Source organism: Tupaia chinensis, unplaced genomic scaffold (genome assembly GCF_000334495.1).
Source record: "Tupaia chinensis unplaced genomic scaffold, TupChi_1.0 Scaffold000014_1, whole genome shotgun sequence".
Taxonomy (NCBI): Eukaryota; Metazoa; Chordata; class Mammalia; order Scandentia; family Tupaiidae; genus Tupaia; species Tupaia belangeri.
Window position 1 is genome coordinate 6014192 of NW_006159444.1, and position 17470 is coordinate 6031661.

The 17470-nt window shown below is 42.2% G+C and overlaps 1 protein-coding gene across 1 annotated transcript in view; it reads right to left on the reverse strand.

The window, feature by feature from the left end:
* Positions 1-17470, reverse strand: part of PLEKHG1 (pleckstrin homology and RhoGEF domain containing G1) — a 119532-nt gene that overhangs the window by 96834 nt on the left and 5228 nt on the right. Inside the window, 1 exon segment of the mRNA XM_027769902.1 lies at positions 3009-3514. Coding sequence (XP_027625703.1) covers positions 3009-3514 — 506 coding nt within the window.

The following is a 17470-nucleotide window of genomic DNA, read 5'->3' on the forward strand; positions in this document are numbered from 1 at the left end:
ACACAATGAGTCTTTTTTTTTTTTTTTTTTCCTTTCTTCCCCCTAGAAGTTAAGTCTTGCTTAGAGCCTATTAGGAAGCAAATCTGTCCTCAGGTATGGTAAGAGCTTATCACAGTGGGTGGTTAATGAGCAGCTCCTTTTCCGAGCTAACATTCTGCACTTGAAAAACAGGAAATTAGAGAAGTCAGCTTCAGAATTATAAAACAGGTCAGAAAAAGACCAAGGAAAACAGACTTTGCAAGGATCAATATTTAAGTTTTTATTGGGTAGAGTTCTTGCAGGCAGGAAATAACTGGTTACTCTCAATAAAGGAAAGAATTAGATAAAGAGACTGTGAAGCCATTCTGCTCAATCTGTGACACTGAGATGGTCCTGGAGCCAAAGCAAACGAAGAAGTGGTTTTACGGATCCTTTACTGATCCTTGATCCAAAGAGATTCCGAAGTCTTCTAGGTCAAATGTGCCCAAAAGATCTATGGGCTCTTCTGGGCCTGCCACTTACATGGTGACTGTAGCTGCTCCAGTGACAGTGTGGTAGGGCCCAGTGGTTGCCATGGAGATCCACAGGCTCAGAAGGCCCCAACTAGTACCATCTGGCCCTGAATAAAAAAGAACCCATCAAAACCCCCCCCCCGCCCCCCACCCCCCCAGTTAAAATTCATTAAAAAAAAAAAAAAAATGTGAAACCAATTGGGAAGCTTCAAATAGAATTTGCACCAAAATGTGCTTAGAAAAAAAAAGTTTCCGCCTTTATTTGTTTTCTTTCACTCATCTCTTACCTTAGTTTTTTTCTCACCCAAGATTTATCAACCAAACTCAGGAAAAAAGAAGCATTCATTAATACCAGTTCAGTAACTAAAGGTTTCTTTCTCAGTGAGTTTTGATTAGTGGGAAGTTTCCAAGAAAGAACAACAACAACAAAAGCATAGACTAAGGGAAGCTTTAACAACCCAACGTTTCCTGAGAAATTGTAAATTTTTTGGCTGTTTCACAGGTATTTCTTCTCAAGTATAAATGACATCATCGTTGAGATTTTTTTTTTTTTTAAAAACTGGCCTGTTATTCTGCATTTGGTACCACATATTGTTTTAGTTGAGCATCAATTGACTTTTCTATTTTTACGGGGAAGTTATGTCATGACTATTTTTAGTAGACAGTGTCTGGTTCTATCTTTTGTGGTATTCAGCACACGATCATGCTTTAGACATTTTTTCCTAAAGCTATAAGAATGTACGTATTTGCTGGAGAATGTACTCCTTAGTGAATATTCTACCACACTACAAATCATGTTTTAGATTCAAGATCAAAAACAGCAAATAAGTACTAAGAAATGAAAGAATTGGGTATATTACTAGGCACCAAAGCAAGTATAGCTTTAAATATATAAACTTGTCCTTGAAATTGTAATATTTTTAATCATGAATTGAGAATTAGTGGACATGTGAGCTCCTCTGGTAGGTTTTTGTTTTTTGTTTTGTTTTTTGAGAGATTTTCGCCACAGGGCATGTGTGTTTGCCGGAAAGAGAGATTGAAAGTGAGAAATCACCCCCTGGGAGGATGGCCATGTCACAATCCCTTCTCCTCCATTCTCCTCTTGGGATCTTGCACGCACGCGTGCCCAGCATGAGTTTAAGCCACCGAGTCTGGGACTCAAACCATGGCCGACTACATGGGAGTCCAGTGACATAGCCATTACACCAACTGCTAGTCCCGTCCTTTGGTACGTTTTACTTTATTCTTTTTTTTTTTTTGAGAGAGATTTTTGCTGTAGGCTGCGAGCGCTTACCAGAGAGACAGAGACAGGGAGACAGAAAGTGAGAAATCACCCCCCCAGGGGCGATGGCCACGCTGCAATCCCTTCTCCTCTTTTCTCCTCTCGGGATCTTGGGCACACACACACATGTGCCCAGCATGAGTTTAAGTGGCCGATTATGGGACTCAAACCGCAGTGAACTATGTGGGACTCCAGCGACATAACCATTACACCATAGGCAGATCCCAAGTTTTACTTTACTCTTAACAACCTACCTACAAATCAAAGTCAAATTAATAGGTGCAGTTTTAGAGTATATGATTTGGCACACGGCTGAGCTAATCCACTGGAATAATTTATACAATGAGTTTATAATTATAGTAATAATTTATACAGAACTTTCTACAACAAAAAGTGAACAGAAAGGAACACCCAAGACAAGATAGAGCCACGGCCTTTGTTTGCCCTTCATTTCCTTCCCCCAACTCCAACTAGGTACAGAGGTTAGCACAGAGCCGGGGCTCCCCACGTGCACATTAGCATCACCGGCCACACCCCTGCCAATGAAACCACAGTCTCTGAGGTGGAGGTCCCAGGTATCAGGAGTTCTAGAAGCCCCCAGACACCAGTAGAGTTGTGCTTAAAGACAGCCGATGGGGGCAGTCAGCCACACCTGATACCAAAGCACCAGCCCTCCTCCATCCTCAGCTACTCTGCTCTCTCCTTGGCACTGCGATGTTTAGTATGGGATTTACTGACACTGCATACAGTTAACTCACAGTATCATCATTCTTGCTCCTAACACATAATCACTTTTTAAAAAAAAATTCTAATACAGAGCATGTGCGCTCACCAGAAAGAGAGACAGAAAGTGAGAAAGAACCCCCAGGAGAGACAGTCACTCCACGAAGGCTTCCCCTCCATTCTCCTCTTGACTTTTGGGCATCCACACACATGTACTCAGTGTTTAAGTCATGGCGGTCCAGGACTCAAATGGTGCCGTCAGCCATGTGGAATCCAGCTGCCCTCAATGACCACACCACCCACTGACCAAGCCCACGCTGATTTCAAATACAAATATTAAGAGGATTTTAGTACAGCGAATACGACCCTTGGTTTTCTTTTTAAGTTATCTCTTTAAATACTAACACTTTCCACGTCTTAGGAGACAACCTGCACATCCTCAATACCCTTTGCTCTTTATTTTATGAGAATTTTTCTTCTGCATGACTAATATTAAATGTAGCGTGTCTTACCTCTACGATGCTTTTTAAATCTTGCACGTAAGTCCTTTCAGTCTCCAGGATTTCCTGAACAACTCTATCTACATAGAGGAGCTTGGGACTGGAGGCTGAGTCTGCAGTGGTTTGAGGCACCCCACTCGTGTCCACTCTACGCTGGGCTCTGGGCTGCCTTTCGCCGTCTTCGACCCTGTTCTGTTGCCCAGTGGGGGTGTCCCTCTGCAGCTCACTGCTGGAAAATGGCCTGGCTGGAATGAGCTCCAGTTTGATGGCCCCTGCTTCCTTGTCCTGGTTAAATAAGCCCAAGTGGCTATTAGAGACTAAAGTCATTCTGCTGCCGAAGGAACCATGGCTGTCCCGGGAAGAGGCTGAGGACGATGTGGAGCCGAAGCTGACAGGCCGGTCACTGTCAGAGAGCTCCATGGTCTTCAGTTCTTGGGAGCGGGGTTGCCTGGCTGTTGTCTTGGGAGCTGGAACTTTGGCTACAGCTGATGGGACTTCAAGGCGTGACTGGAGTCCATCTGCAAGTGTTCAAGAAAAGGACAAGATAAGCGAGGCAAGCCAGTACTTTAAAATCCTGCCAAACAGAAGCTTGGTTGGAAGGAGGCTAGAACCTGGCTCAAACGTGTGTACTGTAGCCAGAAACTAAAAGGTAGTGAGTCAGTTATAGGAGATGCAAAATGAGTTTCCAAACAGGCCCTGGGAGCCTGTTAGAAATGTGAAGCCTCAGGTTCTGCCCTAGATCTATTACATTCCAATCTGCATTTTAACAAGATCCCAGTGTCGTGCGTACACATTCATGTGTGAGAAGCACCCTAGCTGTTGCTCCAAGTATGACCACCTGGAATGATGCACTTATGCATATTAGTCTAGCTTTACTAAATTAAAGGCACACTGGGTGAGGCAGGAGGCATCTTAACTTTAACAAGCTCCACAGGTGGTTCTAATGGCCCTATGAGGGGCCAGCAAGGGTGTAGTGGTTAAGGCACTGAATTTCCGTATGGCTGACATGAGTTTGAGTCCTGGATCCAGTGGCTTCAAAATCATACTGGGTAGGGCCAGCAGGTGGCATGGTGGTTAAAGGTGCTAGACTCCCACATGGCTAACCATGGGTTGAGTCCTGGACCTGGCAGCTTGCTCTCTCTCTTTGGTCAAAATTGAAAAATAATGATAATAAATAAATACTTAAAAAAAATCACACTGGGTACATGTACATGAGTACCCCAAATCCCGGGAGAATGGAGAAGGGGCTGCAGTGTGGCTATTCCCTGCCAGGGGAGGGGAGGGGTGATTTCTCACTTTCCCTTTCTCTGTCTCCAGCGAGTGCATGTACCCTATGGAAAAACCTTAAAAACAAAACAAAACAACAACAACAAAAACCTATGTGAGTCTTATAAAATTGTGAAAAGTATTGTTCTAGATTTTCAGTAATTCCACAACAGTTTAGTATCCTAAAACCACCACTATTTGATTTAATTTATGCTGACAATTTTATATTTCGCTCATATACAGCATTAGTGGAAATGTCCTGTGGACAGCAATTTTCTAATGTTGGACAAGAAAAACAAAATACTAAGACCCTCCCCCCCAGCCCCCTGGCCCACTGAAAACTTACCCTCTTCACTACATTACTCTCAATCTCTTGTTAAAAACTGATACTCCATGTGTGGTTTATTATAGCTACACTCTTGGAGAGTATATGTGATTAACTATAACACTCCGCAGGTAAAGTTATAAAATGATAGTGACATTATATGATTGAATAATAAATATAGAAACTAAATCATGAGAAAATTGAAGGGAGAAGGGCTGCTGCCATTTAGAAGAGGGTATAAGAAAAGACTCTGCAAAGCCCAGAAGGTTGCTGAGTGCTCGTAGCTTATAAATACAACCTCCGGTCCAAACAGGGCCTGTGAAAATCCAACTTCTATGGTTTGGGTGTCCCCAAAATTGATGTGTAAAGATCTGTTAGTAATGGGATTAAGAGGGTGCAAAATTGATTCAATTATATGTTGAAGGGTGGGGCCTGTGGAAGGAGATTATGACCGGGTGGTTAGGGCAGGAGCTCCATGATTGAGCCCTGGCGTGCACTCGCCAGAAAGACAGAGACAGAGAGACAGAAAGCGAGAAATCCCCCCCCACCCACCCAGGGGGGGATGGCCACACTGCAATCCCTTCTCCTCCATTCTCCTCTCGGGATCTTGGGCACACACGCACACACGCCTGGCATGAGTTTAAGCTACCAGGTCCAGGACTCGAACTGCAGTCGACTACATAGGAGTCTAGAGACACAGTCATTACACCCACCGTGGGTCCTGGTAACTTTCAGAAGCTGTTTCTTGAAAGTTCCAAATTCCAATTTTCATTTGCGAGGCAGGATTAAGATTTTCCCTCTGTGATAGTCAGGTTTATTGAAACAAAATACTTTGTGATAAGGAATTTGACTAATGAAGAAATTTGCTTTGGGCCAGCCAAAAGTCTAGTGGTCGAGAGAACCCAGATTCCACATGATTAATCATGGTTCAAATCCCATCCTGGTGGCTTGGAAAACAATCATGACAGAATGTGGTCACACTCAATGGGGGATGCTTTCTCCCTCTCTCCCTTTCTGTCTCTGTCTTTCTCTGGTGAGTGTAAGTGCCCTCTGGTAATTAAAGAACAAAAGAAACTTGATTCATTTTACTAGGTTCCTTACCACCAAAATTCTGTTACAGGTTTTGTTTAAAAATGGAAGTGTGAGACTTACGTTTGGGGGATTATGATGACAAATGCAGTACCAAGAATATAGATTAATGATCATTTCCAATAGGAATGTGGATTGCCTTTATACTAAAGGTCATCAAACAGCTGGTACCAATATTTATGGAACAGAAGGATCAATGAAGCCTATATCCCTTAATATACTGACTTTTTCTACATAGTTTGTGTTCATGGCAAATATTAGTTCCTATTTATAAGGTATATGTTATCATTATAAAATAAGGCACTAACTCTAGGTCAGCAAGAAGAAATGGTAAGAAACGTTCAGGAAATGAGTGATTTATCAGCATAACCACTACCACATGGTATGAGTTTGTGGCAAATTTGTAAAGCTTTTGCAATATTCTTTCTGCTTGCTCTATAACAACTTTATGGCTTATAAAACATCAATTGGCTCTAGTAGTTAAAATGCACTTGACCTAAAAAAAACCTGATCCAACTTGAGTATGGCAAAGGTCCAAGAAGCACTCATGTATCTAGGTGTGCCTGCTGCCAGGGGTGAGTACCCACATTCGGGACTAGCATTCACGTCCTGGGCAGCTCAAAGTGGGAGCAGGAACACACGGCTCGTCTTCTCCTTGGCCTCTGCATAGCTGTAACCACCAGGCTGATCTCGCTGTAGGAAATGGACAGCAACTTGGGGAGTATATGAGGATACCTGTAGGATCCAAGAGCCCAACGAGGCTCTGACTTAGGACCAAACATAAGTTGGATATACCCAACATGAAAGGCCAGGACATCTGGAAAGTTCTAGATCAAACATCCTATTTCTCACACTCAAGATACACTGGTCTCCAGGGCAAATTTTCATTTTCTAACTAGACAAGAAACAATTTTCTCTCCAGTACAAAAAAAGTCCATAACAATGACATAATTCTTGGTACTACACTTATTATCAGGACTCGTGAAAAATGAAATCAACAGCAAGACACATTTTTTCATCATCCTTTATTTTTTCTGTTTACTTGACTTAAGTTAAATAGCTAATGTTGGGGACAAGGGATTAAAGAGAAATAAAGTGGTTTTTAAGATAAAATACAATGTGTATGTGTGTGTGTATATGTGTGTGTATATATGTATATATACAGTGTGTGTGTATATGTGTGCATATATATATACAATGCGTGTGTATGTGTGTGTATGTGTGTGTGTATATATATATATATATATACAATGTGTGTGTATATATGTATATATACAGTGTGTGTGTATATGTGTGTATATATATATATACAATGCGTGTGTATGTGTGTGTATGTGTGTGTGTGTATATATATATATATACAATGTGTGTATATGTGTGTGTATATATATGTATATATACAGTGTGTGTGTATATGTGTATATATATACACACAATGTGTGTGTGTATGTGTGTGTGTATATATATGTATATATACAGTGTATGTGTATATGTGTATATATATACACACTATGTGTGTGTGTATGTGTGTGTGTGCGTGTGTATGTGTGTGTATGTGTGTGTGTGCGTGTGTATGTGTGTGTATGTGTGTGTGTGCGTGTGTATGTGTGTGTATGTGTGTGTGTGCGTGTGTATGTGTGTGTATGTGTGTGTGTGCGTGTGTATGTGTGTGTATGTGTGTGTGTGCGTGTGTATGTGTGTGTATGTGTGTGTGTGCGTGTGTATGTGTGTGTATGTGTGTGTGTGCGTGTGTATGTGTGTGTATATATATATATATATTTAGATTTTTGTTGCAGGGTGGCCGTGCTCACTGTAGAGATACAGAGAGGGAAAGTAAGAAATCAAACCTCAGTGGAGAATGGCCATGTGTCTTGTTGCTGATTTCATTTTTCACCAGTCCTGATAATAAATGTAGTACCAACAGGGGAATCCTTTCATGGATAAAACTTAAATACCAGCAAGAACTGGGCACTGTTCCAAGGAAAGTTTTGTATGTCCCACCACCAGGTCATATCCCTGGGGCCACTGCAACCAGCCTGTTCTTCAGGCTGCCAACCAGGCACTTTGTAAAAGAAGATATTTCAGATATTTGGTGTCTGCAGTATTTAGCCAAGCCCACTGCCCCAAACTGAATACCTTCCAAAATCACCAATGACAAAAGTGAGACACGGAAAGTCTGGTCGTATAATAACGTGTAGTACGAGACTGATTTGTTAATGGATAACATTTTTATGTTGATTCATCACTTAGGAGATAATTATAGTTTTTCACATAAGGAAATGTACCTCATAAAAACTGTCTAGTCTTGTTCTCACTTCCCTCAAAATAATTTAAGATTTCTACCCTGTCTGGCCTTTTTTATTTTGTCCTTTTGCTATAGGGCACATGCACTCATGGGAAGTGACGTGGGGGGCATGGATCATCCCCTAGAAAGATGGCCACATGGCAATCCCTTCTCCCTTTTCCTCTTGGGATTTTGGGCATATACACACACACACGTCAAGTGTGATTTTCGAGCTGCTAAGCATGGGACTCGAACAGTACACTTAGCCATATGGATCCAGTCACCTTAACCACTATGCTATTGGCTGACCTCAGCACTCATTTACTTTAAAAAAATGTATTTACTTCAAGAAAGAGAGTGAGAGAGACAGACACATGTACCTCGATAGGATCTCAGGTGGCGATCCTCACCCAGCTTTCCCGGCCAGCCGGGATCATGGGCATGCACATGCCCTGTGTGTAGGGCACAGTGAGCCAAACCCTGGTCTTCCATATGCCTTCCAGTATTACAGATGTCGAGCTTACTGCTACTCCACCATGGCTGAGCTCATTTTATTGCACTTTCTTAAATATGGCTACTAGAAAATCTAAAATGACCTATGTGGCTTGTATACATTTTAATTGAACAATACTGATCTACAAATCTTCTAGATAATTATATTATTCTGTAATTAAAATTTATGCCCTTCTCAGTCCTTGCTCAAATAATATGAGTGAGCAGATGTTTAAAAGCAGCTCAGTTTTTAAAAAATCCATTCATTAATATCATTCTGAATGAGCCAAAATAGAGTTGGAGCCAATTGCTATGTAGTAGATATTGGGGTAACTGAGTTTTCAAGATAAACTTAAAACACCCAGGTAAAAAACGGAGAGCAAGGAAGCATTTCCCTCTGCCTTACGTGAAAGATGTCGGCAGAATGCATCAGCCTTTGGGAATTTGCTGCTTTCCCTCTTAGAACTTCTCTCTTCCCCAATTCCACACGCAGGGCTAACGATACAATGTCTGAGACCTTCATGACAAACACAGTGAACACCCATATGGAGTAGAGCTTTTGACCATGAACACCCTAACATAAGCTGGTTCTACCTGTCAATTTGACCCTTGATAAACTCACAGGTGGGGTAGGGGACGGAAGCGTTTGTAGAGGGGCCCTGCGGTATTGCCAATTCTTTCAACCAGCTATTAAAATAAAATACTCCATTTGTGCCATCCTCAATAAAAAGGGAAAAAAAAATGGCTAGGCAGCGCCCAGGCAGGTATCCTTTCACACATCTTGCTTGGGGACAAGCCCCTCTCTCGTTTGTTTTCTAGGTGAGAGACTCTAATTATTTGGCTTTTCTTATTTGCTCTTTACACATTCAGTATTTCAATTGTTTTTCTTCAGAATGTCCCTGCCAGAATCAAAAGCAAGACTTCTTGGCTTGAACTTGTTCCTCAGGCTAAGTTAGGTTTGATGCAGAACTTCTCATGGCTCTCTGCGACTATGTTTACATGGCGGAGGGGGTACACAACTCTGTCACAACCGCCAACAAGGACCTTGCAAGGCAGGGCAGGAACTCGTCTCACAGCAGAGGGACAGGCGTGCTCAGGGTTTCTAAAAGCTGCTCATTGCTATTCTACAATCAAATACCGAGTCTGAGAGCCTTGGCAGAACAGCCATGGAACTCAAGAGACTGTGTTGTACTTAGTACCAAGGCATACCCAAATTGATGTCGTTCCTCATACACTGACTGTGATATTCAGAATGCTGAGGCCGCAGAAAGACTAGAGTGTAAGCAAGCAGTGATTCTGACAGCCAGCAAGTTCATTCAATATTGAACGAGTCTTTGGCAGAGTCTCAAAGCTGCTAACAACCAACGTCATGACTGAAACAACTTAAGAGTCAACGTTAAGAAATACACATTTACATATTTCAAAGACAACACCAGGTACTGCCTTCTCACTGAGATAGTAGATAGGGCAGTAGTTAAAAATCATCACAGACAACATGGATTGTACAATGTCTCCTGGTGTGCTGAACTACCAACCCGATCACTGTACTAATGGTAGGGCCAGGACTATAGTTCCACATGGCCTTTAATGTTTAGCATATCCAATTCATGGAATGTGGTTTTCATAGTTATTTTGTAGTTATTTAGTGATGAAGCCAAAATTCTTGTTACCCTGTTAGTTTCTTTCTTCTTTCTTTTCTTAAGTTCATTTATGTATTGAGAGACAGAGACAGGGAGAACTACCTCTGGGCTGGCCCCATAGCCTAGTAGTTAAGGGCATTGAATCTCACATGGCTGACCGCCACTTGAATCCTGTCCCAGAGGCTTAGACAACATGCTGGGCACGTGTGTGAACATGCACCAAATCCTGACTGGATGGAGAAATGGAGAAGGGTTTGTAGAGGTGACCATGTCCCACCACGGGATGATCTCAGCCCCCCTACCTCTGGGCTGGCCCCATAGCCTAGTAGTTAAGGGCATTGAATCTCACATGGCTGACCGCCACTTGAATCCTGTCCCAGAGGCTTAGACAACATGCTGGGCACGTGTGTGAACATGCACCAAATCCTGACTGGATGGAGAAATGGAGAAGGGTTTGTAGAGGTGACCATGTCCCACCACGGGATAATCTCAGCCCCCTTCTGTTTCTCTCTGGCAAGTGCATGTGCCCTCTGGCAATTAAACAATTTTTAAAAAGAAAAAAGTACCTTAGACAGGGTCACAACACACTAAACTTCTCTCCCAATCCTACCTTCCAGCCAGCCAGGATCAGGGCGCACCCATGGGTGTGCCTGGCCTGTTCAGGGTGACCAGGGATTCCAAGCCCAGGCCTTCCCATATGGCTCCCGTATTGTACAACAGCACCCTACCACCCACATCTCATATTACATGGTTATAGGAGATGTCCACACTGGAGCAAGCTGGATGAGGGGCATATGGAAACTGCACAAGACATCCCGAAACTTTTCTGTACATTACAAAATTCTCCCAAATAAAATCTTTATTTGTTTTAGTGTTGAGAAATAATTGACACACAGTAATACACGTTTAAATGTACACAACCTGATGTAGTTGGAGATAAGTTAACCCATGAAACCATCACCACAACATATGCCATACATACTCATCACCTCCAATTGTTTCCTCACATCCTCTTCATTATTTTTTGATAAGAACACTTCATATAAGATCTACCCTTTTAGCAAATTTTCTTTTTAATTGCCAGAGGGTGTATGTGCTCATCAGAGAGAGACAGAGAGGAAGAGAGAGGGAGAAAGCACGCTGCCATCGGGCATGGTCATCCTGCAATCCCTTCTCTATTTCTCCATCCTGTGGGGATTTACAGGATGTTCACACATGCACCCGGCAATTTTTTTTTTTTTTGAGAGGTTTTTGGGGCAGGGCACGTGTGCTCGCCAGAAAGAGAGAGACAGAGAAGAAAGTGAGAAATCACCCCCCAGGGGAGATGGCCACACCACAATCCCTTCTCCTCCATTCTCCTCTCAGGATCTTGGGCATGCACGCACAGGGACCTGGTGTGAGTTTAAGCCACCAGATCCGGGACTCGAACCGTGGTCAACTACATGGGAGCCCAGCGACATAGCCATTATGCTAACTGCTGATCCCCACATGGCATTTTTCAAGGTGCCAGGGCCAGGATTTGAACTGTGGCCAGTCATGTAGAATCTTACTCCTTTAACCACTAGGCTACTGTGCTGTTCTCCTTTTAGCAAATTCTTAAGTATATAATACAGTATTGTTAAGAAATATAGACATGACGCTGTGCAGTAGATTTCTTGGACTTACTCACTTTGCATCACTGAAAATTTGTATCTTTTGACTAATGCCTCCCTGTTTCTCCCTTTCCCCAGCCCCCGCAATCATACGAGTGGGATTATCTTAGATTTCTCATGTAAGTAATGTTTGTCTTATGTCTCACGTAGCATAAAACCCTGCAGGTTCATATACGCTGTTACAAGTGGCAGTATTTCCTTCTTTTTTATGGCTGGCTGATATTTTACTATTTATACATAACCATATTTTCTTTTTCTTTCCTTAAAAAAAATGACAGAGGGTGTATGCACTTGCTAGAGACAGAGAGATGGAAAGGGAAGGAGAAAGCACCCTGCAGTAGGATATGGCTAAACTGCAATCCCTTCTCCATGACTTCATCCTGCAGGGATTTGGGGCACACACACACACACACACACACACACACACACACACCTGGCATGGATCTCAAGACGCCGGGGCCAGGATTCAAACTGTGGTAGACCATGTGGGATCCAACTTCCTTAACCACTAGGCTACAGGACCAGCCCTCCCCTCTTCCGTTGTGAACAAGGTTTCAGCTGAGCCTGTGTCCCTGCCTCTTTTACTACAAAATACAGCCATACAATATGAAAAAAATTTCACCCACTGAAATGGCATATGTCCCTTGGGGGTCCATTTCCCCAGACATTAGACATGGTTTCTCCATATTTTCCCCTTCCCACTGGAACCCACATGTGGCAGGGACCTTGCTTCCACCATGAAAATGATGCCAATGCCCTAGAGAGTATGGCAGAGCCCAAAGCAGCTGGACCCTCATAATCACTGTGGCTGGACATGCCCTGAGCCAGCTCTTAAAGTCTGGTGGCCTCAAGCTGCTATGCTGGAGGAACCGGGGTGAGACCATGCTGCTATGCAGTGGGAGATCAAGGAGCCCGACTAGTTCTGCCTGTCGCTGAGTGTATCCAGCCAAGGTACTAGAGGACCTTCACCCTGCCACAACTGACTGCAAGTTCATGACAGTCCCCAAGGTGGAACTATCTAGTGGAGTTTTCCTGAATTTCTGACTCATAGAAACCTTGAGAGACTGAGGCCAACAGGTGGTGTGGTGGTTAAGGGGGCTGGACTCCCCCATAGCCAACCATGATTTGAGTCCTGGACCTGGTGGCCTGCTTTCTCACTTTCCCTCTCTCTCTCTCACTCTGTTCCTCTCTGGTCAAATTAAAATGAATAAAGTTAAATAAAATAATTATTTTATTTTTAAAAAATAATTACTTTAATTTTTATCTATTCATTTACTTTTTTTTTTTAAATTTAAACAGAGAGAGACAGAGGGTGAGAGTGAGCGAGAGAGAGGAAGTGAGAAAGCAAGCCACCAGATTCAGGACTCAAATCATGGTCGGCCATGTGGGAGTGTCCAGTGCCTTAACCACCATGCCACCTGCTGGTCCCTTTTTAAAAAAAAAAAAATATTTTTTATTTATTCATTCATTTAATTTTTTAAATAAAATAATTATTTTAAAAAAAGAAAGAAACCTTGAAAGTTTATAAGTGACTGGTGTTGTATTAAACCACTAAGTGTTCAAATGATTTATTAGGTATCAAGAGATATCCCAGTTTCTATTAAAACAGATTAGCCTTACAGTAACACAACTAGTGTAATTCTGTGTCAAAGTTACTTTTTTTCTTTTAAGGCAGTGTTCTTTCATGTGTCCATTACTTTTTAAAAATTTTTGTGAGTGAAAAAAAAAGCAGTGAGGTTAGGTAACTTCACATTCTAAGTTGAACTGTGATTTGAAAACCATGGTTTCTAATTTCTAGTCCATTGTTCTTTGAACTTAAATACAGATTTATAAAACACTAGGGCAGAAATGGAACTGACAGGTCAGAATATGAAGGACTCAACATAAGATACTTGTGTAAAGTATTCGAAAAGGCCTACTTAGTATGCATGAGTGTGCGTGTGTAGAAATGAATATATCCCCAACTGTGTAGACACAGAGAATTCAAAGACCAGCCAGAGACTAAATGATGACATGACACTCTCCTCCGGTCAGAGGGTTTGCATGTTCACTCTGGCCTGCACCATCGAGGTTTATGGTGGTTTCTGGATCTTTGCTCTCTCGGCATGTCCCTGAGGCAGCTGGCCTAGCCCACTTCCCCAGGTCCTATCCAGCCACCTGGATGCAACTCCAGCCCTGAAATAAGTAGCACATCACTGCCACACTGCACGGCCACTCCTGGCTGGGTTGCAGCAGAAGCAATAATGCCACGATAGCAGTTTTCCCCTCCCACCTACTAATGCCAGGTCTCAGACAATGAACTAGATCACTGTCTTTGCCAGAGGTGAAGAAACTCTATTTTTAATTTAGAAGAAATAATAATCTAGCTCTAGCTTCAAACTGAACAGCGCTGTCCTCTTAGTGTAAAAATATTGGTTGAAATAACTAAATAACTAAACAATGATAGTTGTACATACAAGCTTCATCTGTACTGAGCACCCTCAGTTCCAAAAACATCTCTGCACAGTTGTTGGGAGGGAGGGCTTGAAGCGAAATAACATTTTCTTAAAGAAAAAAGGGGAAGAAGAGGAGGAGAATTTCAAGTGACCAACAACAGCACTCTGAGTAAATAAGTTCATCCATAAAGTCCATTGAATGTTTTCTTAAGGAGGAGAAGGAAGAGAAATTGAAATGTCTAAAAATGGAGATCTGAGTAAATACAGGATGAATAAAATATCATGTTCTCTCAGTTTCTTAAGGATGTAGAAAATGGTCACAACCTACAACTGAGTAAAAGTGAAGCTTTAAAAATTATATGTATAATATGATCCCAATTTTGAATATAAAATGCCACTTCTTTATTATCACCTTAAAAATTGAAAGATTATAATAAAACACTAACATTTGCTTTATCAGGCGAAAGGAATAAGCTTTTCCCTGGGTATTTTTGTGTCAGCATCTGTTTTCTTCAGTAAGTGTATTATTTTTATAATCTTAAAAAACTATTGAAGGAAGTTATCATTGCAACCTGGATTTGTATCAAATATTTAGACATTTTTCAATAATTGACTTTTACATTCAATAGGTGATTAATGAAAGGAATGGCAATGCATACATCTTTGAAAATGTTCGTAGCACTAAATTAAAAATATAACAAAATCAAATCAGATTCCAATGGACAACAGCAGTGAATAAAACCCATGCTTCCTTTCTCCCACTGCTTCTAACAGAAGTATTCTCAATAAACGCTCAAAATAAAATCTCCATTTATTCAGTCAACTTTGGTTGCCACTAGACTCCGACTCCATTTCTTCCCTGCAGTTACTTGGCATAAAATTTGCAAACATTTACTTTATTCTCCCAGCGTAGCCTGCAGGAACTTCAAAAAGAAAGTATATTAAAATACTGAGCATTTGATGTCCAATTTAGGTTGTTAGTTTTCTGTCTAAAGGCACAAACATCAACTCTCTAGATAGTTCAACTTAACTTCAAAATCAAAACTAAACCAAACCAAAAGAAGACAAAAGCCATGAAAGACAGACTGCAGTTTAGACGAAGGGGAAAGAAATCCTCTCTTAGACCAGTTGCCTTGTTGGATAACTCTTTCCAGGACATTGCATTTACAACAGCAGCTGTGCTTTATCCAGATGAGCGCCGCTGTCCCCACAGTGTTGCAAAGCACCCCCCCCACCCCCCCGACCGTTTCTCACCACTGGCAGGGGGGCTCCAGGAAGGAAGGAGCCGGTTGGTCCCAGCATTGGTTCTTTGGGAACAGTCACAATAGCACCTACCTGGGCTCCACTAAGGCTGAAGCACATCGTCTGCCTTCAGCGGATGCAGTGACCTCACTGGGAGCTCAGTCAGGTAAAACGAGAAGCCTTTACTAGTCCGTGCAGCGCCTTCCGCAGAAATATTGCATGAGTCAGCTTTTATCTCTCAGACCTAACACACAAAGGCTTTGCAAAAACCTGATTTGCAACTTTCTCGCTGCCTTTTCCCCCTAGTGTGCAGACCACAGGCTTCAGCATCACTGAGAGCCTTAAATGAAACATGACATCATTCAATTGAGAAACAGGACAATGGACACCACTGTGGGTAACTTGAAAATGCACACTTCACTGAGCAACACCCTACGCTTCCATTCTTTTGTGAACATCAAATACAACCCACTCTCGCCTACAGCGCTTTACCTTCCTGGCTCTGACCACTGTTCTCACTAAACGCCACAAAATAAGCAAGATCTTTGGGGCGCTGACATTTGCAAGTCCACTACCTGAATTCTAAGCTTGTAAATGGACACATCTTTAACATAAGTGTTAAAGCGCCGCCTTTGGGGGTGGAGGGAAGGCAATGTGGATAATTAGCTTCGGTTAAGATACTTAACACAGTTTTAAGTAAGCCAAGTCAGATAACAATATTTTCCAGAGTGACTGCTAAAAAAAAAACAAACTAGTTTGGAAAAATCTTTCTGAAGACAAATACTTAAAACGAAAACTCACAGATATGTTCCTTGAAGACAGGGAACTTCTGTGGTTTTATTTTCATTAATAGTAAATAGTAAACACAAATGATCTAATTACCACAGCTTAGTGCGACCTTCAATTTATTTGGGGTTTTCTATTTTTCTAAGGCCACCTGTCCTCCTTCAAATGCTCTATCTATTTTTTTTTTTTTTTGGAGAGATTTTCACTGTAGGGCGCGTGCGCTCGCCAGCCAGACAGACAGAGAGAGACATAGAGACAGAAAGCGAGAAATCACCCCAGGGGGGATGGTCACACTGCAATCCCTTCTCCTCCATTCTCCTCTCGGGATCTTGGGCACGCACGCACACGTGCCCGGCGTGAGTTTTTTAAGCCACTGGGTCCGGGACACAAACCGCGGTCGACTACGTGGGAGTCCAGCGACAAAGCCATTACGCTAACTGCTGGTTCCCTGTTCTATCTATTTTTATATAAAGAATCAAAATGTTTATATTTGAAAAAGAGTTTGCATTCTTGAGATGAATTTCTTCAGGAGCATAAAAATGCCATTGAAAACAGATACGCACTGCACCATGGCACTGAAATTCAAAATATAGATTATGTCCGTGTATAGTCACCTAAAAGTAAGCTATTTCAAAGGATTAAAATCTTTAAATAGACATTCCATTTAGAGCATTCATTTGTGGTTAAGGGAAATAACATTAGTAGGCTGTCTTTACTATAGCTATTGATATTTTTATCGAGCGATTCAGTGATGTGAAACTAACCACATAACAGGATAATTTGTTTTAATGCATAGTTCCTTTCAAATAAGGCTGAACATACACAGGGTCATTTAAATAAGTCATTTTGAGGGAAATATATCAGTCACTTCAGAAGACACTTTGTTGGAGTGATTTCCCCCACCAAATTCACCAGTTTGATGGAAATGACTAAATTGAGGATGCTGAAAGGCAGGGTGATAGGAAGGGTCCTCCCTGGGCTGTGTGGTGTGCCTTACTCCTCCATGACCTCCACAGCGACCTCTCTTGCCTCCCACATGGGGTCTGTGTGGCACCCAAAGCAGTGCCCAAGTGGAGCCCTCCCTTCGCATTTTGCAGAGTCAGTGAAAGCTCCCAGACTCCTGTCCATCTTCCAAGGCCACTGTAGCCCATGGTGTTCCATTTGTTAAGCAACTGTTTCTTCAGGACAGAGTAGGCATCACGTGGTCTCAGTTAATTATTTGCTAGTTGTCTCTCTCCCACCCTGGAGTGTCCACTGCGGTGG